Raw genomic sequence first — 27499 nt, 5'->3', positions numbered from 1 at the left:
TATCTTCACACGGCTCTGACCTTTATGCGCTGTGCATTCGCCGCTGTTTCCGTTGAAGCGATATACCGCACGTAACTTCGCTCGCTGCGGCGTATGCGCTTGCTGCCAGCGTTTTGACAGGCGTTGTCTGCAATCAGTCAGTGTGATCTATTCATGTTTGTGCGCACTCACATCACGCTTGTTCATTCAGTTAGTAATAGTCGGGCAACATTTTCCAACGCACGCTACACATGCAATGCTGCCCGGATAGGCAGTGCAACGCTACAGGTGTGTCCCTTCGCACGCGCTGCCCACGGGAAGCGCTTCTCATCAACACCACCGTTTCACACGCGCCTTCTCGTGGTCATCGAGTCTCTCTTCATGTCGGTCTACTTACACCGCAGCACACCTGCTTACTTAATCAGCTCATGTTTACTACAATTCATACTGCTACCAAAGCCGCTCACCTTACTTCGTATGACATTGCTGTGTTGCTATCGCATTCATTGCTTCGCCCTTAGGGCGAAACTGTGACATTTTTTTCTCGAGTTTTCCATCCGTATCGCAAATTATGATCCGCATTGTTCTTTATAACACTTGGCTCTTTTACTTGCCTGATTTGTCAATAAAAAAAGGCAAGTTCGATATCCCTTCGTCCGCGCCCCTCGCAGTAAATTTGTTTGCCCAAATATGGCGACTATGGTGACCAAACGGACCGCAACCTTGTCACTTCTGGCGTACAGTGCGGCAAACCATGGCCTTTGAATTTCATTTGTATTGTTCGCTGGGGGGTGCAATGCGGGCATCAAGAAAGGCGCAGACGAAGGTAAGTTCACATGTTTTAAACAGACTATGTAAGTATTAGTGCCAATTAAGAGTTATTTTGAATGATCTGCAGCATAAAATGTAATCTTGCTGCGAAATTTCAGCTAGGCAAATGAGAATTCGGCGCGTAATATTTCAATTTTTTTATTATTTAGCTCGTTGGGGGAAAATGCAAGGTACCCTGTATAAATGATTCAACCCCGTGTCATGGCGCCAGCGCGTCCTCTAATTAGAGACAACGAAGGAGTGAAGCGCAGGCAGGACACCTGTGGAAACGCCAACATCACAGAAAGTGAGACGAACAGAAGCATTCGAGACTGTATCCGACGGGAAGTAGGTTTTGCTCAGGTCGACCAGTGGGCGTACTTGGCAGGTGTCTTCCTTGTTTCCGCCTGCACAGAGGTTGGTGTCGAGGATGTCTTCGCCCAGCCGCTCCTTGCACAGCGCCAGGCTCATGATCGGGATCTTGGCCAGCTTCAGCACGTCGCTCGTCTGGCTCACTGCGCGGGCAGAAGTCATACGGTCGCCAAAAAAAAAAAAAAAAAGAGGTTTAAGAGTGAGCCGTAGGTGATGTCTGTAGTGTGCCATGTTTAAAAAGAATCAACACCAATAATGTCTGTGGTTGTTCGCGAACCCGGACGCGCGCATCAAGCGCCGCGCTCTCTCTGGCGCTATCCAAGGAACACTGTGCATTATAAAACTATATAGGCGACAGGCCTCGCTTAACCTGAAGACTCGACAGATACCTTTGAAATGCTTGTGCTAGAGGCCGTACGTTGTGGGTTATACAGGGGCGGATCCAGGTTTTTTCTGAGGGGGGGGTCAGCTTCTGTCAATGATGATGATAGTGATGATTATGATGATGATGATAGTAGCCTTTCTTATTTACCAAAATTTACCGTTTTTGCTCACGATAAACCAGCGTTTTATACGGCTAGAGGAACACCTGTAGCCCTCCGTGGTGGCTCAGTCAGCTCAGGCGTTGAGCACGCGATCGCGGGATCAAATCCCGACCGCGGCGTCCGCATTTCGATGGAGGCGAAATGCAAAAACGCCCGTGTTCTTGCGTTGTAGTGCAGGTTAAAGAACCCCAGGTGGTCAAAATTAAGCCGGAGCCTTCCACTACAGCGTGCCTCATAATCAGAACTGGTTTTGACAGGTAAAACCCCAGAAAGAGGAAGAAGACCTGTATCGAAGCCAGGTATCGGTTTCTCCGAGCTTATAGGAAAAGGACGTTACCCAATACAGCCATGCGCTTGGCGGCTGCGCCTGATAATACAGGGTGTTCAAAACTAAGCTTTATGGTTTTCTTAAAATTAGGCACTGGGAGGCACGCGAAGACCCCCTGTGCAAATAAGTTATGTGACTAAGGGGGCACAAAGTGAGATGATAATTATCGCTGTGAGCCGCCCAATAGACTAAAACTGAACAATTATTTTTGGTTGACTGCAGTAAGTGGGTATGTTTGTATTGAAAACTTAGAGGCAGTCGTGTTTCTAAACAGTATCAGTCGGAAGAATTATTCTAGCGTGTGCGTGCTCCGAGATATCCGACTCCAAATTTCAATTGTCGTACTGCGCAGAATAATCGAGTCGACGCGAGAGCGGTTTATGCTTTGCGTTGCTGTGGAAGGGAGGCATTTCGGACATCTTTAGGGCATTGACATCTTGATGGGTGAAGTGCTGTCATGAGATTTGTGCATGACAACACCAAACTTAAATCGGCAGTATGAAATATTCGTTAGCATATAGCTAAAAAGGTTTCTGCTGTTGATGGTGCAGTTGTTGCTCTTAATTTCAATAAAACTTACAATACTTGGAAATCAGCAGTCACATTATTTTCGTAGCCCAGACAAGGACCATGCCCGGTCGTCTAGTCACCATTACGCACGCGTGCTGCCCTCCGGCTTCGCCGCTCGCGCCATTATCTCTGCATGGCAGCTGCCGTCATCTTTACATGCTGCGCGGTCGCGTGTTACGACAGCGGTTATGGGTTCTTAGATTTTTTTTTTCATTTCGCCAGCCGTGAAGGAAAGGTGGACAGTTATTATCTTTGCCAATGCCTTCGCCCTTATGACAGACTAAACGCCGCACGCAACAGCCGCGTCACATCAGGGAGGAGCTTTGCGCCGATCCTCACTCTCTTGCATGCGTAATCATGCGAACGAAAATTAAAATTTGGAGTTGGATATCTCGAAGCATAGACACGCTAGAAGAATTCTTCCAAGTGAAACTGTGTAGAAACACGACTGCCTCTAACTTTGGAATATAAGCATACACACTTACTGTAGTTAATAAAAAGTTAATTATTCAATTTTTGTTGATTGGGCTGCTGACAGCGATAATTATCATCTCACTTTGTGTCCGCCTGGCCACATAACTTATTTGCGCAGGTGGTCTGCATGTGCCTCCCAGTGCATAATGTTAAGAAAGCCATAAAGCTTAATTTTGAACACCCGGTATATCTAGCCTGTATTGTTTCTTAAAATAAAATTTGGGATGATCTTTTACAGGTTCCTTATAAATGCGTAAGCACGGGTCCGTCTTTGGAGTTCTGTTGGGACACCTTGATTTCTTTAAGAAGATTCTTTGTGTTCGGCTGAGACACCTTCGTTTGCTTTGGAGGACTAACTCCCGTATTCTCAAACAGCCCTCGACTCGAAGCTCTTACTCCACTCCACCTTGTTGAGCACAGCGCCGCCTCTCGACTGATAAAGACGCGACAATTCTCAAGAATTCCCGCGAATGATCATGAAGCTCAGTGACCACTTCTGTCGAGGGATGGTGGTGCCATCTTCTCTCTTGAGTCGTGGTGGTGTGTTGACTAGAGGAACGTTCTTGAATACGGGCGTAACGCTCCGCTCTAACGCAGCAACCACTACGCTGGTTGTTTACGATATGCGAATCACCGCGTATGAAGACTCACGACGCCATCTACAACAATAACGATGTGGCGTAGTAGCCGAGAGCGCGAGCCAGCGTCTTCATGTTTTGTTTCCCACGCGACGTCATCCTTATACACAAGGCGCGCATCTGCTCCCGTTTCTCTAACCACGCGACGCCATCCTAGGCCCGCGCTCTGGCGTTGGCCGCTGACGTCACGCTCCCCCACTTCGCAGCTGCGGCTCGAGGCTTCGCCCCGCTCCGCGAGAACGCCCACTCAGATAAACGGATCCGGCGGGCTCGAGCCTCCTATGCTTAATGTACGACAATAAAACTGCGAAGTTACAATGAAAAACTTGTAGCGTACGAACGGTATTGTGCTCGTACTGGATATTGTCAACGTGCAACTGTGATCACAATGAGTGCTACAGTTAAAAAAAGTTGCCTATGCGTAGTTCTTAGTTTAGCTGTTAGTTGTTATTATTTATATATGAACATTTCAGCAAGAGATCTCTTTCATTAAGCAGGTTGGTCGCGGAACCGATGACAGCCAATGAGGCAATCGTTGACACCCCAAGGGGAAACTAAGTTAATCAGGCGCGAAGGCGCTCGAGCGGACCTCGGCGCGCTTGGCAAAAGGGACGTCCCCTCGTTCATTCGACGCCACCGACGGGACGAGTAAGGCACGGCAGGCGCCAGAAGGTCCAAGGTGTTCATGAGAAAAAATAACTACGGCAACTTCGCGACACCACGCTCCTACGGAATACAACTAAGCTTGTGAGCGAGCTAGCTTTACTTCTGCATGGCTGATACCACTGGTACTCGCGAAAAATACTTTTGAAGAATGCTGGTGGCCATATTTTTCTTTTTTTTTTTCGAAAGGGCCATTCCCCTGTCAGCGAGGGGGCGATGCAGAAATCTGAGGGGGGGGTCAGGACATCCGGACATCCCCCCTGGATCCGCGCCTGCGGGTTATAGCGTCCAAGAAGAGCGCTACTTTTGTTACCACTTGAGTTCGCGGGTAACATTTGTTCACAGTGAGCAAGCTAGAAAGAGCGATGAAAGTGACAAGGAAAAGGCAGGGAGTAGTTAACAAGGCCCAGTGACCCTGCACTGGGGAAGGAAGAAACGGAACTAAAAGATGACAAGGAGAGAAGTTCACAGTGTGCACGCAAACACACGCAATGAAGAAAAACGTGAACATATTAATGTTCAAACTCACGCGACCATGCCAACCAACTTACTCAGGCACACACAAACACCCCGCGCACGCGCCCATTAGGATGAAAATTATGGTCCGTTGGTTTAGAATCTTCAGGCAAAATGCGCGAAGACGATGACACACAGACAGACCTACACAAACACAAAGCGGCGACATTTGTTTTTTGTAGGTCTGTCTGTGTGCCTTCGTTCTCGCGGCTTTTGCTTGAACATGTGCACGCACGCACGCACGCTTCTGTGTGTATGCGTGTGTGTGAGAGATAGAAAGACAGGTAGACAAATACACTCGGCGCACACACAGGCAATATACCCTCGCGTGTATATACGGTTTAAAAAAGGCGCACACTATACGTACCCTCGGCGACGCGTCCCCAACCGATGACGGTGAACAGCTCGCGGTCATTAAGCGGCGTGTCCTCGGTCTCGACGCACAGGGGCGAGACGAAGTCGTGGAAGACCACGGGCTCGGCCAGCACGAGCAGGGCGATGTCGTGCACGTACGCGACGCCCCGGTAGTTCGGGTGCGTCACGCACGCGACGACCGCCACCGGCAGCGGCGTCGACGATATCCGGTGGCCGCCAAGCACCACTCGCAGCTTCTGCTCCCGGCGCCTGCGTCGCGAGCGTCACTGGAATACTTTTTATTGTGATAGCAATTATATGGACACTCCAGGCGCATTCCTGCCGTCGCCATGGTCGTCGCCGTGAGGTTCCGTATAAAGTCCAAGGGCGATAAAACTGTCGCCGCGCGCCGTATGCTGTATGTGACAGTGAAAGCGTGCGAGGGTGAGCCGGCGATCGCGGCTCAATCTCGCGTACGCAGGGGAGGGAAGTGGGAAGGAATCACGCCGCCTTTTGTCGCGCGCAACACGCGGGGGGGGGGACGTTGTATCTTGAAAGCCACCTGCGACGAGTGACAGAGTCCGCCCTGCCCTGTCACTCGTCGCAGGTGGCTTTCAAGATTTCGCGGCCTAGTTCGCGTTGATGCGAGAGGCAGCACGAAGGTCAATTCGCTCGATGCTGCTGCCGCGCTTGCTCACTCCAGCGTTCTGACAGCGAGCTACCACGGTCATCGAGTGAGATATGTTCATGTTTGCTTGTGCGCGCGTGATACCATGCTTATTAATTTAGTTAGTAAGCGGATGTTTACAAGTTTACGCAACCGATATATCTACTACCCTTACTTCGTATAGCTCTCCACTAATTTTCTATCGCAGTCAATGCTTCGCCTTTCGGGCGAAACTGCGACTTTTTTTTTTTTCATTCCGTAGTCGAAAATTTCTGCCAACCAAGACCACGCCAATTAAAGGCTTATTGTGTATCAAGAATAAAGCCCCTTAATCAACGCGCCTCCAACTGGTCGGTGGAAGACATCGCGGAGGGGCTTTAGTCAATAATGAGGAAGCTTCCAGTTTAACAGCATGGTCTTTTTCATCGGTCGGTCGACAAGTCACGCCATTGTCTGTATATAACTCGGTGCCCGACAAATGGTACCCCGCACGGTAGCTTTCTTCGAATGTGTACGTTTTCACACACTGTAATGAAATTATTGGCGATACAGAACGACGCTGGAAGCTGTAGCCGCTAGCCGCTCTACAGCCGCTGGCTGTGACCGTTATAATGCAGTGAGTGTCGCACGACAGCGGCTGCCTCGGTTATCCAACGCTCCTGCTGCGTTTCGTTTCTTTTGTTTCTCTCTCTCTCTCTTTCTTTTTTTTATATCCCCACTTCCTTCGCATTTATTCTATCTTAACAGCTCGGTATCGTGCTTTGTGTGCTGGTGGGTAGCGTAATCGCTCAAAGCACGATACCGAGCTGTTAAGATAGAATAAATGCGAAGGAAGTGGGGATATTAAAAAAAAAATCGCTGAATAAATCACAATCCACCACTTGGCGACTACTTCAGACGCGAACTTTCCCAAACCCCGTGCTATACCACCGAATTTACCCCGATGCATACTCCCCACTCTACAAAGCCTGCGAGGCCCGCGCTGACCTCGATCACATCATCTGGGCATGCCCGAAAGCTACACCCACCAACACTCACCGCACTAACACTACACACATCATAACTACGGCCGAGCAGTGGGAGACTTTGCTGCTCAGCTTGGACCCAGAAGAGCAGCTCTGGGCCGTCCGGATGGCCGAAGACGCCGCCAGAAAACAAGGGCTGGCCGCCGTCTGAGGAAGGGGAGGCCTGGGGGTTAGTCTCCCAACCCCCGCCACCCCCAGACCCCATCATGGACAAAATAAAGTTTTATCTCTCTCTCTCGGTATCGTGCTCGGACGGGTCTCCGCTCCTCCCCATGATGATCAACGCACTGCGCCTCTTCGTTGCGAGTTCTGTAAAGGCCGCATTTCTGTATTATGTAGGACTCATTATGCAGGAAAGCCACTTAAGCATTCGCAGGTACAGTCAACTCTGCTTTCTTTTGTCTACGACAGCTCGCTTTGATACCTATGCGGAAAAAGTAAGACAATCGATTTAATTTTGGCGTACCACCTGAAATCCAATAGGACTAGTGCTTTTTTTTCTGTATTTCAGCAAGTGTTCTTGCATGTCTCTCCATCTGTGGCTGCAGGCAATATTGATCCCGAGCGAAATCGGTTGCTTGTAGTAATGCAGCCTTTGTCGGTTTGTCGGGCGCAAAGAGTAGAAGAAAGCGTATTGATCGATACACACGGCAGGAAGTCCCTGGACTGAAAGAGACGCAATAATTAAAAGATGGAGAGGAAGAGAGCAAATATGGAAAGAACGGTTTTTTTTTTTTTTTTTTTTTTTTTTTTTTTTTTTTTTTTTAAGGAGAGAGATCCAATACACGCAGGTTGGGCAGCGACGCTGTGGTATCACCTGATCCGATAGACCAAAGTGACGAAGCCTTGAACTGGATCCTACCAAGCCTGAGCACGACGCCGTTGTGCATATTGACCTTGCTGTTCTTTTCGTCGCTCTTCAGGCGTCCTAACTGTGCGTGGCCTTTCCACAGCGCTTCCACAACACAAATGAAATCAGTTGCTAGGCGGGTTCTTTTACATATGAAGGTGTAGTGGACGTCGCTCCCTGCTTCGTAATCTACAGTTGCCGCTTCCCGGCAACTGCAGCTTATGCAACCGTAATCTTTACCGGGAAACGCTTGCGGCGTACGCTATGCGCGAAGGCGGGCTTTCTGGTTCTTTATTTTTTTTTCTGTCCCCCGCACGGCTGGCGCCGCCGCAGCGTCATCTGGTGGTACTGCAAGGAACCCAGCGGCGCACGCGGCTCGCGCCTTCTGCTGTGATTCGTTGTGTTTTCTGTTTACAGAGACGAAGAAATACCGGGATCCTATAGTCCCATTCAGCTTCGCTGTAAAAATAGGTGAGAAGTTCGGGAACTATCTAAGAATGATAAATGCGGATACACGGCAACTTTTCGGAGTTGATTTTAATAAATATTTTCGAACCAGGCTGTTATTGTAAGCAATATGGGAGAAAAAAAAGGGGGGGTGTGTTCTGTATAATCCAATAATCTATTTTTAAGAAGATGAAACACGCAATTAAGATTTTTCTTCGAGCTCTCCGTACACCGTGTCGCCGTAAAGTTCAATGAAAGCCGGTATCCGATTACCATAGGCGGTGCCATGATATCATACGTCAACTACCACAGACTCCTTGGCGCAATCGTGTACCGTGACCTTTCCTAATTAGCATAAACACGCGACAATGCTTAAAGGAAAATTTGCCAGCTTCATACACGTTCTGAGATGTATGTATAAAAAATGAAGTGGGGCCCGTCTGAACGATCCCTGCGCCAGTTGTATCAGGCGCTAGTCGTATGTTACCTGCGCTACATAAATTGCCAGTACTCACGGACGTGCGACCTTCCTGCCTACATACCTCGGAAAGTTATCAAGCCCGAGCGTTGCGTATATGCCTAGGTGTACTACGCCGCACCTCAACTAAAGGCACCGTTGCAGAAGCAGGCGTCAATCCTATCGATGTGTACCACTCTGTGAACCACTCCGTGTTCACGTGCGTTCTGTGCCTTGATAAACGGTCAAGAATATCACCCTTTGACGACTATCGTGATATGCGTCCAGTCAACGGTTTTTTTTCCTCACGAGACGTCACATTTAACGAACAATACATCCATATAAAGTTTTTCACAGGCTTAAATTTGAAACTCGCCCGCACCGGTGTTCTCGAAACCATATTGGTTCCGTTGGCTCTTATAGCTTGCTTGCTAGCTATAAGCCGCCTTGTGGAATGGCCCACCGTATAATGTTTCAACGGGTTCCCGGAAGCTGCCGTGTTGATGGAAATGAACTCGCCGACGAATAGGCTAAGTTGACCCTTCGCAATTTTTATTCCACTTCAATCCCATTTACGAGGACAGGTGCTAACGCAACGTGATACAACACCATGCGCGCCGCTATAGGGCAAGTTACTGGTCGCAGCCTAGACCACCGTCGTCGCCGACTTCACTCACTTGATCCCGAGTTTATAGATTCAGAACACCACGTAACGCTCAAAGGAGCCACGCGGGACTTCTACATAGATTAAGAATTGGTGTGGCATTTACACAACGCTATCGCTATATCTTAATGGACGTGCGCACAGCCTGCACTCCACCGTGCCGGAGACTATAGACCACGTGCTTTATTCTGCACGCCCGCTGCACTTGCGAGAGAGGCAATCAATGGATGTATCTCTGGCACGCACCGACAAGTCACTTTCTGTTACTTTCTCAAAGCCTTTCTTGGTCCATATAGTCAAAATACCCTGCGGGTCCGGCCATGAAAAGTTTCTAGAGAGAAACTGCACTGGATGTACCTTTCAGCCTTTTTTTTTTTTTATTAATAATCCGCATCAAGGTTACTTCCTCTTCTACTTCAACTTCTTCACTTTCTCCTCTCTCATTTTGTTCCCCTCCCCAATGCTAAGTAGCTGGCTAGAAGTTCACAGTAGTTCAGGTCGACCTTCAGTTTTCCTCTTGTAATGTATGAATCAGTAGACCATTTATTGACAGGATGGCCCACTACCGTCAATGTAAAGGGTATGGTAGTACAAGAAAATTATATATATATATATATATATATATATATATATATATATATATATATATATATATATCTTACTCTGAGCAGCAGTGCGCGGCCGTGAGCACGTGTCGATTGCCAATCAGCGATCCTCCTCCCACCAGTTTTTCTTCTTCGTCCACCAGGGCAACCTGCGCTCCAGAGGAAAGCGAACGATAGTAATTGGGGAGTTTTAGATCTTGCGCACTCACAGTTTGGGGACGCAAACCGCCGGGTTTACAGAAGAACGCAAAAGGGGAGCATTAGAACGAAAGAAGGGTCTGACGTTTTGTGGGTTTCCTTTGTAACTTCAGTGATATACCAGAGTCCTTTAATGCTACTCTGGGGTGAATGACAATTTTATCCTTTCATAATTATTTCTCCACCGTACGGATTTTCCGCAGAACTTGCTTGGTATATATGCGACATCGTTTTCTTCCGCTAAACTATTGCCTTCTATATGGTCTCTGAGAAAACATCTGCGATGATTGGCTAAGTTACAGTTTGTAAGTTGCAATATGTTCCGTAAGGTAATTAGTTAAGCAGTTAATGAGTGATATTTCCACTTAATGAGTGGTCCAGAAGCAGTTAATGAGTGGTCCTTCTCATGCACAGTCTCTTTTTTTACTCACCATCCAAGGAAACCGATGAGGGGGCCTAGTCTCCTCTCCGCCCAGTATTCTCGACTGCACGGCATTTTCCAGGCCACAGCCTCGGTGGGAGAGCAGACAGTAAATCACCTGTTACTGCGCTTATTACTGCTTTGATTTCGCTGGGATGACAGCGACAACAACCAGGAATGTAGAATACGAATAACGAATATTATACAGTCGAACCTCGATATAACGAAGTTGTACTTGCCGTGAAAATTTTGTTATATCGCAATTTCGTTAATTAGAGGTTTCGTTAATTTAATGAAACTAAGATCGGGAAATAAACATAGTTCGTTACATCACGAATTTCGTTAAATCGAGGTTCGTTATATCGAGGGTTTGACTGCATACGTGATGTATGCATGGTCCCGTAAATGGGAGCGAGTCTATGTATAGCGTGCGTTAGCTTTAGTAGGACGTTATGGCGGGCTAGTTGGTTCATAGCTTTTAGACGTTTATAAACTGCGCGAAAAAAACGAGGACACAAGAAAGAATGTGCGTTAGCTGTAAGTATCATTATGCATTCGGCGATCAAAAGCGCGAGGAACCTGCGAAAAGGCTGAATTTCCGCGAAGCCTAGGCATGTATCCTAGAACTGGGTCATGCAACCTGCAGTATGTGGGAGCAACACAGGGTTGCATTGATTTAGAGAGTGCGCATGCCCGAACTGAGCCGAAATTGAACTTTTTCGCGCTGCTCGATCTCACTCCATAGACTTTTGACGCCGACTGTGCAATAGGCAATGGAAGTTTACACGGAGTATGTACCTAATCATATAATTATCTAGCGTATTTTAGTCGGATATGGTTCTGACATAACGTAAACGAGGGTGTTATTTCGGTGAGAGAGAGAGAAATAAACTTTTATTTTCCGAAACGGTAATCCGAGTCAGGACCCGGTTCACCCTAGGTGGGAGGATTCCTTATTCCAGGAACCCTCGAATTATTTTCTCTATCGGTTCAAAACTTGAACCATAGGCAAATAATTTTGCCTCCATCGAAATGCGGCCGCCACGACCGGGAATCGAACCCGCGACTTCGTGCTTAGCAGCGCAGCGCAACGCAACAGCCAATAAGCCACCGCGGCGGGTCGTTCGTGAGTGACTCAACCTAGAAGTCTCCAATACTACTATGTTAAGCACCAAAAAGCACAAAAAAGCAAGCAAACGAAATTATCTTACTGCAGTTCTGCTGAAACAGCGGCTCTTTAACGCAGCCTGAAAAGAAGAAAAAAACACAGGTTTAGCAAGCCTGTTAAACAGCCTATGCTCCATCCTACTATGAATCAATCAATCAATCAATCAATCAATTTATTTGGCATTATTTTACAGCATCTGCACATAACGAACTCAAGGACAAGAACAAAAAGCTGCTAAGTAGCAGCTTGACATGGTTCTTGCCCCTATCCTTGGCAGCCAAAAACTAGAAGCAGAACTAATCACTACACTGATGAAATAACACCATACCCCGCGCTCTAGCAAATATTTATACTTACGAGCACAAAAAGGGGGAGACAATTTATTATAACCGGTCATCAGGTGACAAAAAATTTGGAGGACACTTAAGCTTCGCCTTCAAGAGTGGAACGCGATAGCATTCAAAGATCCCTGGCTGCTTATCACTGCAGGCTTTTTTTTTTTTTTTCTCGTATATTGAAATTACAGTTCGACGCTGTCACTTCTGTAGGTTGTGGTTAAGTCGTACTTTACGATTTTTCTGACGGATTTTTGTTCACTAACGTCTTGCGCCACGCGAAGGGCCTGCCCGGTCCAGGTGGTTCGCGATTATTACTTCCGCCAACGACGCCGGCGCTTACGCCGACACCGACGCCGGATTTGTGCAACACAGGACCCTTAACGTTGTCGCGTTAAAAAAAATGTAAAGCAGAGTACGGGTGCACCACTAGTCAAACAAGGAATCGAGTGCTGGAGACTTTCTTTAATTGGACATCGACTAATTCAATTTTTACAGTTTAGCGATACCGACTGAAGGTCGCGGTCGGCGCTGGTACGTTGCTATTGGCCAAAACTTTCACTGTTTAAGTCCTGAAATTGGCTTTTGCCGAATAATTCGAACTTTACTGTTCGGCACCAACGCGCCTGACCAACACGGGACGACCGGCCGCTCGGAAGTGACGTCTAAATTTTTAGCGCAGGCCTGAAAATGGTTCCAGGATGTGTTGGCCTGTCCCAAATAGATGACCCCAATGCAGGGACTCTGGAACCGGGGAAGGGGGGGGGGGGGGACAGACCCCCCCCCCCCCCGGAGTTTTCCTTTACGGAACTCAGCTCCCCACTCCCTCTGTCTTTCATCCCCGCTCCCCCTTGCCTGTCATGGCGCCGTCTACTGCTTGTTGACTGACGGCATGTGACATAATCAATAAGTTGGTCATCAATTCATCCCTCCTCGTGAATTTCGTGTTATCTGCCCCTTCTCTCTGATGGTGCCGGCGGGTCAAATGGCCAAAAAACGGGGTCTGATCTACCCTCACACATGTCGAGGACAAAATTTGGCAAGGACTCCACATGTGGAGCTGCCCAACTTGAAGCTTAAGCTCATTTTCAGTGAGAAGCACCCTGTCGGTTCCTTAAACTTTTCTTCAAACATCTTTCTTCTCGCCCTGTATGGGCTGTCGAGAACACGTGCGACACGGTTGCAGGGGTAGCGCTAAACTGAAACGCAAACAAGTAACGAGCTGAGCATTGTGCAAACACCGCATCCAACTCCATAAAGCTCGTTTGAGTACAATGCAGGCATGCAAGTTTAGTGTCTTAAATCCCGCATCTGGCATGTACAGCCGACAACGCGCGCAAATAACTAGAGTAGACGTGTAGAATGAAAGTGTCCGTTTGCTCAGCGCAGTATGTAACACCAGACTACGGCGTCGATACGACCGTATACCTGATCAAACACCCACCGCAACCTCAATCACTGTAAAGAAACGTGATGTCGCGACGATTATCTTCATTCATTTTATTCGTACCCTTTCGGAATTGTGAACGCATACTATCATGTATGCGCACCATGTGCTCCGTAAAGCACCGTTTCTGTACAAGCTAATCAGAAAATAAAAGACTGGGTATTTCATTGAGCTTCGCATGAAGATAAGGAGGACTGATAGCCTAAATGTTTCGCTAGTAAACCGATACACTGCTTCATCATCACTTGTATATATTGAAAATGTTGTAATTACACCTGCGGATCACCGATCTTCGAACCTCTCGCAATTAAAAATGTAGAGCTGTTTGTAAGTATATCTATTGTGCATGTGTGTAGTATAAAATATTATGTATTACCACCCTGATGGAACGGCTCGGTTATCACGTGATACTGCATTAAAAGCAGATCCCAACAGCCGTTGTGTGTGTTAAAGGCCCATTCACACTCGCGAGTGCAAGAGACGCACGACAAGATATTACATGAATAATATGAGCGTAACATCACATTAATTTTTTTAGAAGTAATATACAGGAAGTACAATATGGTTCCTTTTTAGAGCGCAGCTCTTAGGCGCCTGTACCTGCGGCGAACGTCGGCGTAACCGAGCGAACGAGCCCAGCGAAGGATGAAAGTGCGAATGCGTAGCGGGGGATTAAAGACGCGAGGAGGAAAGCGGAGGAAGAGGGTGCAGCGGAACCATGAGGCGGAAAGCGGAGAAGGATATGGTGAAAGCGTGAAAAGAAAAGCGTACTGCGGCGACGATAGCTACGAGATGGCGCCAGAGTAACGCGCGTCGTCTAGGAGGTCTGTATGCGGCGGCTGCTGTGAATCGCGTCCACGCGCCACCCACGCGATCTCCCGATTAGCGAAGCAGTCGCGCCACACTTCGCTCCGTTCACAACGCGCCGCACGAGGCAGATTGTCGCGAAATGAAAACACGTATAGAGCTGCGCTTAAATTTCGCATTACGGAGTATCGTAATCGTCGGTGAGATTATTTAAAAAAAACAAGAAACAACACAAAAATGCTGCCGTTTACTGCGCTGTCTGTGTGCCAGCCTCCCCCCCCCCCCCCCCCTCCACTCATAATTTACTTCCGAATGAACTGCCCCAATGTCTGTAACCTGTCTCGTGAAATGCGTCGAAGATATGCTATCTCCTGCCGAAAATGCCTATTTTCAGTCTGCCCTAAAAGATTTGCAAGCGAAAAAGGTAGCTCACAATGAACAATTTCCGTATTTACCCGTTTCACCCTCGCACATTTTTTTTTCTTTTTTTTAATTCTTCCAAGGACAATTGGCCCGAAAGTTATCTGCGCGATGCAGAGAACCCGAAACCGCATTTGACAGAACTGCGGATAGGATGCGGCGACGACGCGCCGCTTTCAATCTAATGGCAAAACTAAAAAGATAATTTATTTTTCATGCCAATCTAGTGGAAGCAAACTCGCGTCAGGTGTTTTCGTCGTTCCCGAGACTTGCATGCGTCGAACGACGAACTAGCTCAGCGGTTGGTCTAGGCGCGGCTCACCATCCTGGTCGCGATTGCTGCGGAGTCGTTAGGGTTGGAGGGCATGTTGTGGTCCATAGCCAGCGACAAAGTGCTGCCCGAGACTGACGACGATAGACATTGTGTAAATAAATTTACCTTCTGTGAAAGTTAACTTTGCTGGTTTCATCCTGCTTTTTTTTTTTTTTTTTCAGTATCGGACATGGGCTATATTTTTTTCTTGTTAAAACGCATGCACGCAATATTTCTACTTTATAATGTCAATTTCACGTTAATTTTCTGCTTTGAACTGTGCCCCCCCTTTGCGTCAGAATCGCGCAAATACTGCGAATGTAGTAACGGTGTGTTTGGGCGTTCGTTTTTACCGCTTCTGTAATTCGACCCGCCGAACAATTCAATCAATTACGTCGGTCCCGTCACGGTCGAATTGACGGTAGTCGGCTTTATGTGTTAACCAATGGCGTAGCCAGGGGCTGGTACACCGGGCACGTGCACCCCCACCCCTCTCCAACCCCGAAATTTCTGTTAGTATGCCACATTCCCAACCCTCCCTTCCCCCTTTGTGCCCCCCCCCCTCCCAGTCCTCAATCAAGTGGGTGCACCCCCCCCCCCCTCCCGGACGGTACCACCCACTTGCCTACAACTAGCTCTAAGCTGCGACCTAAATGGCAACAAGCAACTTTCACAATGAATGCAAGCAAACACAAGTACAGCAACGATGACAGCGCAGGAGAGAATGAACACATACTGTAAAGCTAGAGGCCCAACCAATCAAGGCACTGCTGTTGAGACTGAGAACACCGGAAATTTTCTAGTGGACATGGTGCAAGTGCACATTTTTATGAGCTGCCCTCTTCTTTAAATACAGACACAAAATAAAGCTTGCTTGATGGGATGAATTTTTTTAAATGTCATTGTGACAGAGTAAGCGTGACACAGTTAACATTTTTCCCCCCATCCTTTCTTCACACTTTCATATTCACTACAACACCAAGAAAGTCACATATGATAAGAGTATCTTCATTTGTTATCGTACACTTACCACTTAATCTCCAGAGTGCCACCAGGAAAACGAAGCATGAAGACAAACCACTTTGTTTCATTGTCGCTAGCTCGCAGTTAAATATTTCAAAAAAGGAAATGAAGCGGGCCTCAAAGTACAAAGCATGCCACCTACTACAGGAGATGCATACGAGTGTACAGCGATCCCTGCCTCATCCATTGGTGCTGTCCACTGATGTTTAGTACAGCTCAAGGACACTTCTTATGCAATGACATCTGAATGCACCCGTACAGCTGCAGTGACGGCCGGCATAAAGGGGATATTTTGCAAGGATAGAACATGCGAGCCCCAGCTTGCAAGAGACAACTTGAACAGAGTCGAAATAAAAAGAAAGAAAATTGACATCTTAACTTTATTGGGCTATGAACTTTGTATGCATAAAAGCCTTTAGCAAACAGCAAGCCAGCCCAAGGTTACCCCAGGAATGCATGTAACACAGGACACCACTTCATCTGCATTGTTCATCATCACATCCCCGTTATAAAAAAAAAAAAAATTAAAGTTTGGGACTTTACGTGCCAAAACCACGATTTGATTATGAGGCAAGCCGTAGTGAATAACTCCGCATTAGCATTAATTTTGACTGCCTGGGGTTCTTTAACGTGCACCCAATGCACGGTACACGGCCGTTTTTGCATTTCACCCCCATTGATCCCCGTTTTTTGTTTTTTTTTTGGCTGTACGAGTCAGCATCAAAACCAATTTGTCCAGCCTTCAGTTATTTTGCTTGTAACACGTCACCGATGCAAGGATCACAAGGGAAAGCGCAGCCGGTTCAACATGGTTTACTGTACACTGAATTGAATACACCATTTCTAATGATGGCACTCATTTCTTCTTCTTCTTTTTATGCTGTTTCTCTTGCGTCTCCGACTCCTGAGGACGTTTGTTGATGCTGCAAGGAAGGGGAAGTAGTGATTCAGTTTGTTAGTATGTTAAAATCACATCAGAAGCACAAAAAAGCTTTTCGCTGCACCATAAAATTTCCATGTAGCATGTGAATATAGCAGAAAAATATAAAAATTGCGAGAAGCAAAGTATATACCGTATTTACTTGAAGACAGGTCAAACCACAAATACAAGTCGACCCTTATATATTGAAATTGCTGAGAAATAAAAAATAATTAGAATGTATGTCAACCCATATCTCTTTAGTAAAACGAAAGACATTGAACATGACACACCTTTATTTACAATAAGCTTGACTACTAAATCTCGTTATTCAATGGCTCAAGCTGCATCTTTGTCAGAACTGCCAGCTAAGTCGTCCTCGTCGGATGCTTCGCAGGCATCCTCAGCAACTCAAATGACGTGGTCGTTGGTGCAATTGAGTGCATTGGATATGCAGCATTTCTTGAAGCCAGTGTAGATAATCTCCAGACTAGCTTCACGGCGAGCGCAACAGAGGACTTCCATTAGCTTGGTACTTTTGCTAGCTTTGCTCACGAATACAGGTCGAAATTCTTTGGTCACAACTATAGGTTAATAGCTCATTTTGGGCAACATTAAAAAAAAAAAAATCGACCTATATTCTAATATATATGACGTACCTTCTAAAGCACACATGGAAGTTATAAAAAGAAATGCTTATTCCATTTCAGCGATTCACCACAGGCGTACAAGTCACTAGGTGAAAAGTCAGCATCTTTTTCGAATTCATACTACGGCTAGTGTCTCCATCATAAGGTACAGCGCAAAGGCATAAATCTGATAGGAAGTTTGTGTCCTATCTTTCCCGACTAATATAATATTTTTTTATAATAGGTTCTATGAAAAACTATAACCTTTCTGTGAAATATGAAGCTCTTCGCTGAAATATCTGTGAAATATGAAGAAAAGAAGGGGAACTAAGGGGCTCAAAATTTTTATACCCACCACCATATGAAGCCAGCAGATAATGAAGCCAAGGAAAGCATAGGGGCAATAATGTGTAGTTTTTAATCGATGTGTAGAAATGATACACTATAATATTTTCTTGCTGCTTTGTCAAAGAATCTCCTACCATAACGTCCTCATGCAGGCATAGTTCCAATGGGCAGACAGATTGCACATCATGCTGCAAGGCACGCACCTCTTTATGCTGACAAGCTGCTTGCCAGGCTGCTCCAGAGCATTCTTCCACTCGGACTCGGAACCCTTGATGCTATATTGACTAAGATCCATCTGCTGTAGCTTCTTCAGCTCCCTCTTCTGGCGGTCCTCAATTTCTTTTGCTGCACCGGCCTGCACAAGGACATTGTGAATGAAGCAAAATGGCAGTGTACGACCATGTGAGGCAATAAATAAGAAGAGCGGAATACAAAAGTCTTTATTGAAGCAACAGAACACTCATCAATTTCACAGCCAAAACTTCCAACAGCATTTCTCTTTCATTCCTCAAACATGTAATGACTGCAACCACTTGCCTGCCTTCATCGTCTCCATTACAGATCCAAATTACTCCAAAAATGTGCTTGAAGAGCATGTTGTGTCCTGATATTTGTGCTTGCAGGGCTAGACCACCCCACTCCCTTCGTTAACACCTTATGGGCCCTGAAGGTATTTCATAAATAATTTTACAGGCAAAGTGAAGAAAGAAAAGAAAGGGGGCTCTATCTGCAAGTTATTAGCACTATGATTCCACAAGAATGAACATTCAAAATATTTCAAACTCATGAGAAGAGGTACGTCTCTGCATGATAAATAAAATTGTATGCACATTAAACACAGATGTCCACAGGACCTACAAAAACTAGAACAGTTCAAGCTGCCAACACTGCACCGTTAGGTCATTACTCACAAGTTCTTCGTTGAGCGATTGCAGCACGGGTGTGAGGTTGGCAGCCGCGCCGGTAGATCGTGGCAGGGCTTCGTCAAGAGTCTTTTCTAGCACGCCGCGCAAGAACTGGGAGAACTTCCGCATCACCCGATTGAAGAGGCCCAACAGTTGGGTGCACGGTAGATCCAGCTCCTTGGCCAAGGCATCCGCAGTGCGGTGCTGAAGCCCCAAGCTCAACAGAATGGCCTGCAGCAGTCAGAGACACATGCGCACAGGGTGTTTTCTACTGAACATCTCCTGAAAGGGCCTAGGCTTCACAGGAAATGTATGTGCCCTGCAACAGCACACCAAACTTGAGGAAAGAATTCAACACTGCTCTGTATTCCCTGTTGTCCGGTTCAATGATTTTTCTCATTTTCACTTTAATGTGTGCTTCATGGCCACTACAATCACAAAAGCCCAGCTCTGTAATATTGTAATATTTTTCCAATTTTTTTTTCTGTTTAGTAGTATTTTCCCTTTGTAACACATTATAAGAGGTCCCCCACAGTGTTTCACTATGGGACCTCTTTCTGCATGACAAATGTACCCACTTCTGTATATGCACTAAATCTGAATAATATTCAACTTCAACTGTACTACAGCCATGGTTGCTATCTGCTCTTCACTGGCTCAAAATTATGTAATGCGCTGAACTTAACAGATCTGTGCTGGAGTAATAATAATAATGAAGTTCCACAGCTGTGACTCTGGATTTCAATTGTTTGTGCACCAGGCAAGTGCAATAAACACTAGGCAACTTGAAGCATAAATATACTAGGTCTATATATGTAAAAAAAAAAAAAAAATGTGCATCAGTAGTGCCCTGTCAGCAATGATCAATGTTACAATCAAGTGCCTCTTTGCAAACAAAGTAATTGAAGTGTATCTTCACTAGGCCATTCAATGTGTATTTCTATACAATAAAGAATGAGGCAAGGAAAAATTTTGAAGAGGAAGAAGATGAAGCAGTGGCACAGTGCTTCACTTAAACAGTGGCTCTCTAGGCACAAGATGAAGCTGAGGAAATGAAAGGGGAAAAGATACAGAGGGCCGTTCATCAGAACTGCGCTATTTCTTCCACCTTTGCACTATAAGTAAAACTGCTCAGATCTTTTTTTTTTTTTTTCTCACTCATATGCTCAAGAGTAATCTATTATTGCTCAATACTGCACAAAAGTGACACTCACTACAGCAACTGGCACCGATATAACCAGTGACCAGCACAGCTTTCCACTGTGCGAAGTAGACCTCAAAGGGAGTTAGTGGCAAGCTAGACTAGTTTGCTATCCCCCCCCCCCCCCCCTTCACTAGATTCATTAGTTCCAGTTGCTGGTACCAGATGTTTCCTTTCGTGAATGTAAGTGGGCATCGCATTTAATTTTGATGGCCTTGATAGCAGCGGCACACACGCGAATTGCCAATAATGCAATTTCGATAAGTTCTTGCAGTTTGTAAGATGTTAACGAACAACAACAGATGTAAGCACACACATTTTTATGGCTACACGACAATTTCCGAGAATATGTTGGCATGCAAAGAGAACAAAATATGAACTCACAGACTGTACGGCTGAGAGGTGCATGTCCCCAAGAGTCTTGAGGAAATATTGTTGTGCCAGTGTCGGGAGCAGATCGGTGATGAGGTGGTGATCTACCAGATTCTGCGAGTACAACTCCAGTCGTTTGATGTCGTACACTGAGAATAGGCGCTCCACTTCCTCAAGGGCCAGAGCTGCAAAGTAACAGCAAGGAAGTGGGTCTAGAAACATTGCTTATTAAACAAAAAATCAAACTAAGGGTGTGTCAGAATTGGAAAATTAGATACACTAAAGAATCCAAGTGCCTGCTATTAACGATTTTTCATACTTTCTTTTTAAATAATTTTAAGAAAACACACATTAACCTCACAATCATTGACAAGCAGTGATTTCTGCAACATACAGGTGGCAGGAAACATTCACACTCGACCAATTTTGCAAGACTGTCCTACAATATACATAGAGAAGAAAAAGAAGGACAGCTTATCCTTAGTTCTGTATAATTTCCTCACTGGGTTTACTGCTTTAGCCATCCATGGCATGCTCTTCCACCACAGTTTTATACATGTAAAGTGCACAACGTAAAGTTACGCCCTAACTTAGGGGTACAAAAATCTACCGTATTTGCTCGAATCTAGGCCGACTCCGATTCTAAGCTGACACACCCCAAAGTCCGAAGCCAGAAAAAAAAAAAAAAAACTTACCTCGAATGTAGGCCGAACAAAAAAGCGAGCACAGCGTTCACAAAATGAAACAGCATTTATTGAATACGAACATGACGAGCTCATTCTACGTCATCATCGCTGCTAGCCGCGTCACTATCTTCCTTATCGCTCTCATCTTCAAACAGTGCACTATATTCAGTACCATCAAGCGCATTAGAGATGCTGCACTTTTTGAAGGAGTGCACTATCATAGTTCCTGGTTAAATGCCATCCTCGTTGTGGCGCACGCAAAAAGCATCGCCCGTGGCCCCCCTCCAATTACGGATGTTTTTCTCATCGATGCCCGAAGGCTTGAGCATTTCACGATGCCTCTACGGCTAGCACAACTATTCGTTAGAAAGCGGAACTATAGTCGCATAGCCTGTTTGGTGCCATTACGATAACGCCACTCTGTACGCAGATACTACAATATACCGATACTACCAATACGACACAGGTCAAAATGACGACGTCGCTCGTGTACTGCTGTTGGCTACTGGCGTGGCTAGTAGCGGCTGCGATACTGACTTTTCCAGATGACGCTAACTGCGCACCATATTTATCAGTTCAAGTTAAGAACCGGGGCGTTTCTTAAAATCCTCGAATCTAAGCCAACCCTAGAGTTTCGTATAATTATATGAAAAAAAAAAAAAACTATCGACCTAGATTCAAAAAAATATGGTATCTTTCTTGCAGCGGCTCATGAACAGAAAGGCAGACCCATGAAACAATGCGCAAGGTGCGCACAAAGCATGTACAACAGAGAATAAAATAAGCGCTCAGAAAAATTCAGACTGGCCCTCGATTAAATTATTCTAGAAGGACCTACCAGTCGGCTGAATGGCGTCGTCGACAGGGTTTCGCAACACACTAAGAGCAGTGGCTGGTGCCAGCTCTCGGAACTGGTAACCAAGAAGAAAGAGGAAGCGGCGCTTGAAGTCCTTCCACAGTTCTGGCAGCCACTGCGAACCTTCCTGCAGACACTTGAGCATGATGCACGAGTGCTCCCCTGTCAGGTCGTTCTGGCCATCAAACCAGGTCATGCAAGAAATGGTGCGCGGGGGGGGGGGGGGGGGGGGGGGGGGAGAGAAAGAATAGGTAGATTGAAATCAGCTGTGTTGCACAATTAAAAAGTGCAGCCTTAAAAGCCACCCTCAACAAAATTTCCCTTTGGCTAAATTGGTTATAAATGAGTGGTATGTGCAGTAGACCTCTATTAATTTGACTCAATTAATTAGATTTTTCAGTTAATTTGATCTCAACGGAAGGTCCCGGCCAATGCCCATTTATTTCTATAGGCCCAAACTTCATGTTATTTTAATCCTGAAATTTGCCTTCTCCAAATAATTTGAATTTGACTAGTATGCCAACGAGTTTCACTAGTTCTCAAACATGCTGCATTCCGCATCATTTCCGACAAGCTATAATGGTGGCGTTTATTATTGATATAGTACTTTATAAGTTTCAGTATCAAAAATGTCTATTCATGGAAGCTTTTCACAACAGATCCACTCACATTTCAAACATAAAAATTTTGCACGGAGGCAGCTCTACATCTAAACTAGCCTTCTTATGTGGTCCAAAATTTTGTTTCAGTTCGCCTTTAATAAAGTAGGAACAAGCTTCAACAAGGCTAGAAATGTGACATACAGCAAACATAAGCGAACTAATACTATACGCAAGCAACTTGTAAAGTCATGCAACAATAAATTTGAGCAACCAGAGCAAACAGTACAAAGGACAACACAAAGTTTAGGAAGACTAACTAAAGAAGAGAGTTGGGCTAGTTGGTGCTGTTGCTTTTGCTACGATAAGTACTAGCAAGACAAAAAAATTTTCACGGAAGAGATGGGACAGGACAAAGCACATGTTTCAGGAAGACTAACAGAGTGCTTGCTAAAAGTCAACCAGTCCTGTGTGCTGCTCTCTTTTCATTGATGCACCAACAAGATAACTACAGCACACTTCTAAAGATAGACTCATGAGTCACTTCAGAATACAACTTGGCTAAATTCCAAACAATGCAGAGGAAATGCTAGTACTAGTAGTCATTATATTGACTGAGTTCTTAGTCTACCTCCTGCCCACAATTTACTTTTTTTAAACAAATTTTTACCGCCTTCCCAATCACTGCACCATATGCTAATGAAGATGTCAAGGACCACAGGACCAGCAATTCGAAGGCAACTGAACTGCTGATACCAATGTACTCACAGGGGTTTGTCTGAGGTAGACAGGAATGTACCCCGCTTTCTTCCAAAACCTAAGGAAAGAAAAAAAAAAAAAAAACATCATGAATCTGCTCAGTTCTTGTACATCACAAGCTTATCAGTACAGAAACAAAAGATTATGCATGATACCACTGCTAAGTGCAGCTGAAGCAATGACACCACCTAATTTAGAAAACACACAAGAACAAATTAGAAACAAAAGTGAAGGGCAATGCTAACTTACAACAGAAATTAAACAATCAAGATCCTGCATCAGCAAACAGAACACATTTTCTTTTATGTATAGTATCAGTGGTATTTCCATGTCAGTACTGAGCAGTATTGATATCTACCCCTCCAATGTGTGGTGCAGTCGACTCGTGTACCGGAGGGGTGGAAGGGAGATGGGAGAGGGGCACTCAAGGTTGGCGATGCGTAGGGCGATGCGATTAAAGTGTACCATGCACGGTGTGTGGCACAAGTCGGGGTGTGGCGAAAAAGTGCGGTGGATTGCATTTGTCCCCCCCCCCCCCACTGGATTCTGCGTTTCTTTTCTTTTCAGCGCAGACATCCAGTAGTCAGGTTTAATTGTTATAGCCAATAATGCTGCATGGGAACATAGTAGCAAGTGGCTTATTTTACCATAGAACACACACAAAAGTTCACAGTGTCGCAGCTACTCATTGTTACATCCGAGTATTGTTAAAATCGGTAATGCTGTAAGTGGCTTCGACTGTACTTCTTTCTGTCTGCGTAATTGAAATATTTGGATGTTTGTCCCCTCTGCTTTTTTTTTTTTTTTTTCATGTAACCCAGTGGTTATAACAATTATATCAGTTATAACGATGGGATTTTCTTGGCATTTCAATACTATAATGTTATAAGTGGGTTCAACTGTAGTACAATAAAATGGTTAAAACAAACATTTTAACAAAGCGCGAGACCTCAAATACCTAGGTGCATGGAATTTTGTTTTGTTATCCGTGCAATTCGTATGCAAGGAGAACAAAACAGATGAACATTCACATACTTTAGTATGCTATCAAATGTTACATTCAGCAAAAGCACAAAGCTCCTGCACTTTGAAGAGTTTACTTAAATGTTACTGAGTTATATGTAGTACAACACACAAAAAGGCGAAAGAAGCTAAACGAAAATGTGCAGCCAAATATACGGGTGATAATATTTAAGTTCTCCGGAATTTTTAAAAATCACCTATGACAGTTAGCATAACTTGTTCTTGGGCTGGATTATTCGAAGAGGCAGACATTCTTAGCATGAGAAATCGAAACACATATTCAACTAATTAACAAAAATCACTAATAAACTTCATAATTATTTACTGTACGGCACATATAGCAATTTACAAATTGTAGCCAGCTAGTTTGCAAGACGTATGCACTTGAAATGAATCTCTAGGGTGGCACCAGTTTTGAGATATTTCCCAAAGTGTGGGAGGAAATACATAGGCGTTCTGGTTACTTTTGTGCTTACACGTATCTCCAAACTGGTGTCATTCTGAAAGTTCAATTTAAGTGGATACGCCTTGCAAACTCAACAGTTACAACTCATAAATTGCAATATGTGTCATAAAAAATTAATTATGAAGTTAATTAGGGATTTATGTAATTATCTGAATATGTGTTTTCATTTCCTGTGCAAGTAATTTCCGCCTCTCTGAATAATCCAGCTCAAGGACTAGTCACTAGCGTTATGTTATCTGCAACAGACATTTTTTTTTTTTTTAATTTGTCGGCCCTTCCCCTACCGGGAACAGGGGAGCACGCGAAGCTTGTCGTACCCTCAAAATTTGGTGTCGCGTTCCCTGGCCTCGGGGTTCGCTGCCCTTCATTGACGCTGCACTTCGGTAAGACGGGCCGCTGTAACCGAGCCTGGGCTTGGGCTGCCTTGAACACAGGAGCTGCACAGCAAGCGCAAGCCTGCTCCGGGCGACACTGACGGCGTTTCTCGTCGAAAGCAGCCTGTTTCACTGCCAACCGAACAATGCGTAGCCTTCCCATCCGTTTGCCGAGCGTGCACTGAAAAGGAGACCCGACGCAACGCGCGTGAGGTCCTTTCCTTCCCTTGCCCTTTCCTCGGGGCGCACAAACTCCTGATTGGGTGCTCCCGTCACGTGTTACGGGCGCGTGCCTCATGTGTTTCACCAGTGGTCTATTATTAGGTTTTCCGGCCGTTTTCCTTCACTTGCACGAGATGAGTTTTGTAAGGCCGAGCATGCGTCATTGACACATGCGTAATTGTAAGGTCGAATGACTGACAGCAGTGACAGGTTGTGCTCCCTCAGAAAGGACGGCCTAACCCAAATAATGACTGGCTCTCGCTCGTCACAGCCAAGCATAAAATGTGTCGCCGGGCACTGAACCCTTACTTCCCTTGGCATACAGGAAGAGCGGACCACGAAACCGATTGCCCGCTACACCCCCCCCCCCCCCCAAATAGCAGCGTCGTAGTGTCTGACGGCCTTGGCCGCTGCTAGCAACAGGGTGAGCGGAGGTCAAGTGCTTGTGACCATCGACAACAGTGCATTGGAATGTGAGAGCCATGAGCAAAGAAAGGAGTGGGCCAGTTGCAGACAGCGCTAGCAGCGAGAGGGAGCCCAACTCCATTCGGGCTGGGGTCTACTGCATTCTCCTTCCCTTTTTGTTTTTCCTTTTTTTATTGCCTTTATAACTGCAGTACAGAGCGCTCACAGGCAGTCTGGGCTGTAACCATGCAGTGGTAGACCGGTGAGGCTCCGTACTACGTACGTACGTCCTGGCAGCGTCCTCGGCTCTAAACACCCAGCTAGGTGTTAAGTTTTTGCCACGTTTCCTGTCTGCTACTTCAACCCCGCCGAGCTACATAATAGGGACCTCATTCCTCAACAGTATGGAAAAGAAACTTTACTGGTTTTTTGCGGTCACACCTTCAACGGCACCGACACTTGTGAGGCAATAGAAGCTTCACTTGAAAATTCTGGAAAACTTAAGCATGATCACCCCATACTGCATATATAAAGACAAGAAAAGCATAGCTCTATGACAAATGCTACACCACAATGTGTCTCATTCTGACTGAAGAACAGCCTCAATCACAGTAACAATAATTTGATGATGTACTGTGTTCAGTAAGCATGGTAGAAAGCTCTAACATTAACTCATACAACTCAGACAACAAAGCTACTGCTTTTGCGGATGCAACAGCTAGCTTTAACTCATGTTCGGGATTCCACACTCACTTCAGCAGGTCAGCTGTGAGGCCATAGGAGACGCCCAGGTAGTCGAGTTGCTCAGCTCGCTTCTCGCTCAGCTTGAGCAGCAGTGGTGGCAGTGCCTTGCGCGGCTCTAAGCGTTCAATGCTGGCACCTTCGTCTTCCCCGTCTTCCTCGGCCAGTGGCACATTGTCCAGATCAGTGTCTGGCTTCTCCTCAAGACTTGGGATGTGACCCATGAAGTACTCCATCAGGAGCTCCAGAGCACGCAGTCCGTATCCCATCTGCAATGGCCGCAGTTTGCTGAGTAAAGCATGCTTGCAAATGCTTTCAGTAGAAGAGATGACACTTTATAATTGGTTGTTAAGTACAATTACGAGGTCTGTTAGAAAAGTATCTGACCTTTGGCCGAAGAAAAAAAACTGGCATAACTGGAGCGTTGGAAACCTAATCACCCTCAAAGTAGTGTTCTTGGGACTCCCCACACTTCTCCCAGCGGTGCTGCCATTGTTGGAAGCTTTCCGAGAAGGCCCTCTTTCGGAATGGAGTTTAGCTCGGCTGTCGTTGCAGATATAATGTCCTCTCTTGTCTGAAATCGCACTCCTTTCAATGGCCTCTTGATTTTGGGAAACAGCCAGAAGTCGCAGGGGGCCATATCAGGAGAGTAAGGAGCCTGTTGAACTACAGGAGTCTGGTTTTTGGCCAAAAAAGTCTGAATCAAGTGCGAGGAATGCGCAGGAGCATTGTCGTGATGGATGCGCCAATTTCCTGTTAACCACAACTCCGGTTTCTTGCGCCACAAAGCATCACGTAGGCAACGGAGGACATCCCTGTAGTACTCTTTGGCGATTGTTTGACCCTGTGGTGCGTACTCGTGGTGTGGTACACCACGGGAGTCAAAGAAAGCAGTCAG

At 45.8% G+C, this 27499-nt stretch overlaps 2 protein-coding genes across 2 annotated transcripts in view; both read right to left on the bottom strand.

The window, feature by feature from the left end:
* LOC119448078 (transmembrane protease serine 9-like) overlaps nt 1-16767 on the bottom strand; it is a 28901-nt gene extending 12134 nt beyond the window's left edge. Inside the window, exons 1-6 of the mRNA XM_037711563.2 lie at nt 16104-16767; nt 11795-11830; nt 10594-10673; nt 10022-10113; nt 5263-5519; nt 1171-1304 (exon numbers count right to left, since the gene is read on the bottom strand). Of these exons, the coding sequence (XP_037567491.2) occupies nt 1171-1304; nt 5263-5519; nt 10022-10113; nt 10594-10673; nt 11795-11830; nt 16104-16164 (660 nt within the window). The 5' untranslated portion in view covers nt 16165-16767. The remainder of the gene's footprint in view (nt 1-1170; nt 1305-5262; nt 5520-10021; nt 10114-10593; nt 10674-11794; nt 11831-16103) is intronic.
* A 126-nt stretch (nt 16768-16893) lies between these two features.
* LOC119449870 (RNA cytidine acetyltransferase-like) overlaps nt 16894-27499 on the bottom strand; it is a 36429-nt gene continuing 25823 nt past the window's right edge. The window contains exons 13-19 of the mRNA XM_037713152.2: nt 26614-26870; nt 23380-23428; nt 21995-22187; nt 20483-20655; nt 18904-19128; nt 18196-18347; nt 16894-17019 (exon numbers count right to left, since the gene is read on the bottom strand). Of these exons, the coding sequence (XP_037569080.1) occupies nt 16953-17019; nt 18196-18347; nt 18904-19128; nt 20483-20655; nt 21995-22187; nt 23380-23428; nt 26614-26870 (1116 nt within the window). The 3' untranslated portion in view covers nt 16894-16952. The remainder of the gene's footprint in view (nt 17020-18195; nt 18348-18903; nt 19129-20482; nt 20656-21994; nt 22188-23379; nt 23429-26613; nt 26871-27499) is intronic.

Source organism: Dermacentor silvarum, chromosome 4 (genome assembly GCF_013339745.2).
Source record: "Dermacentor silvarum isolate Dsil-2018 chromosome 4, BIME_Dsil_1.4, whole genome shotgun sequence".
Classification (NCBI taxonomy): domain Eukaryota; kingdom Metazoa; phylum Arthropoda; class Arachnida; order Ixodida; family Ixodidae; genus Dermacentor; species Dermacentor silvarum.
This window is presented reverse-complemented; position numbering and strand designations above follow the sequence as displayed.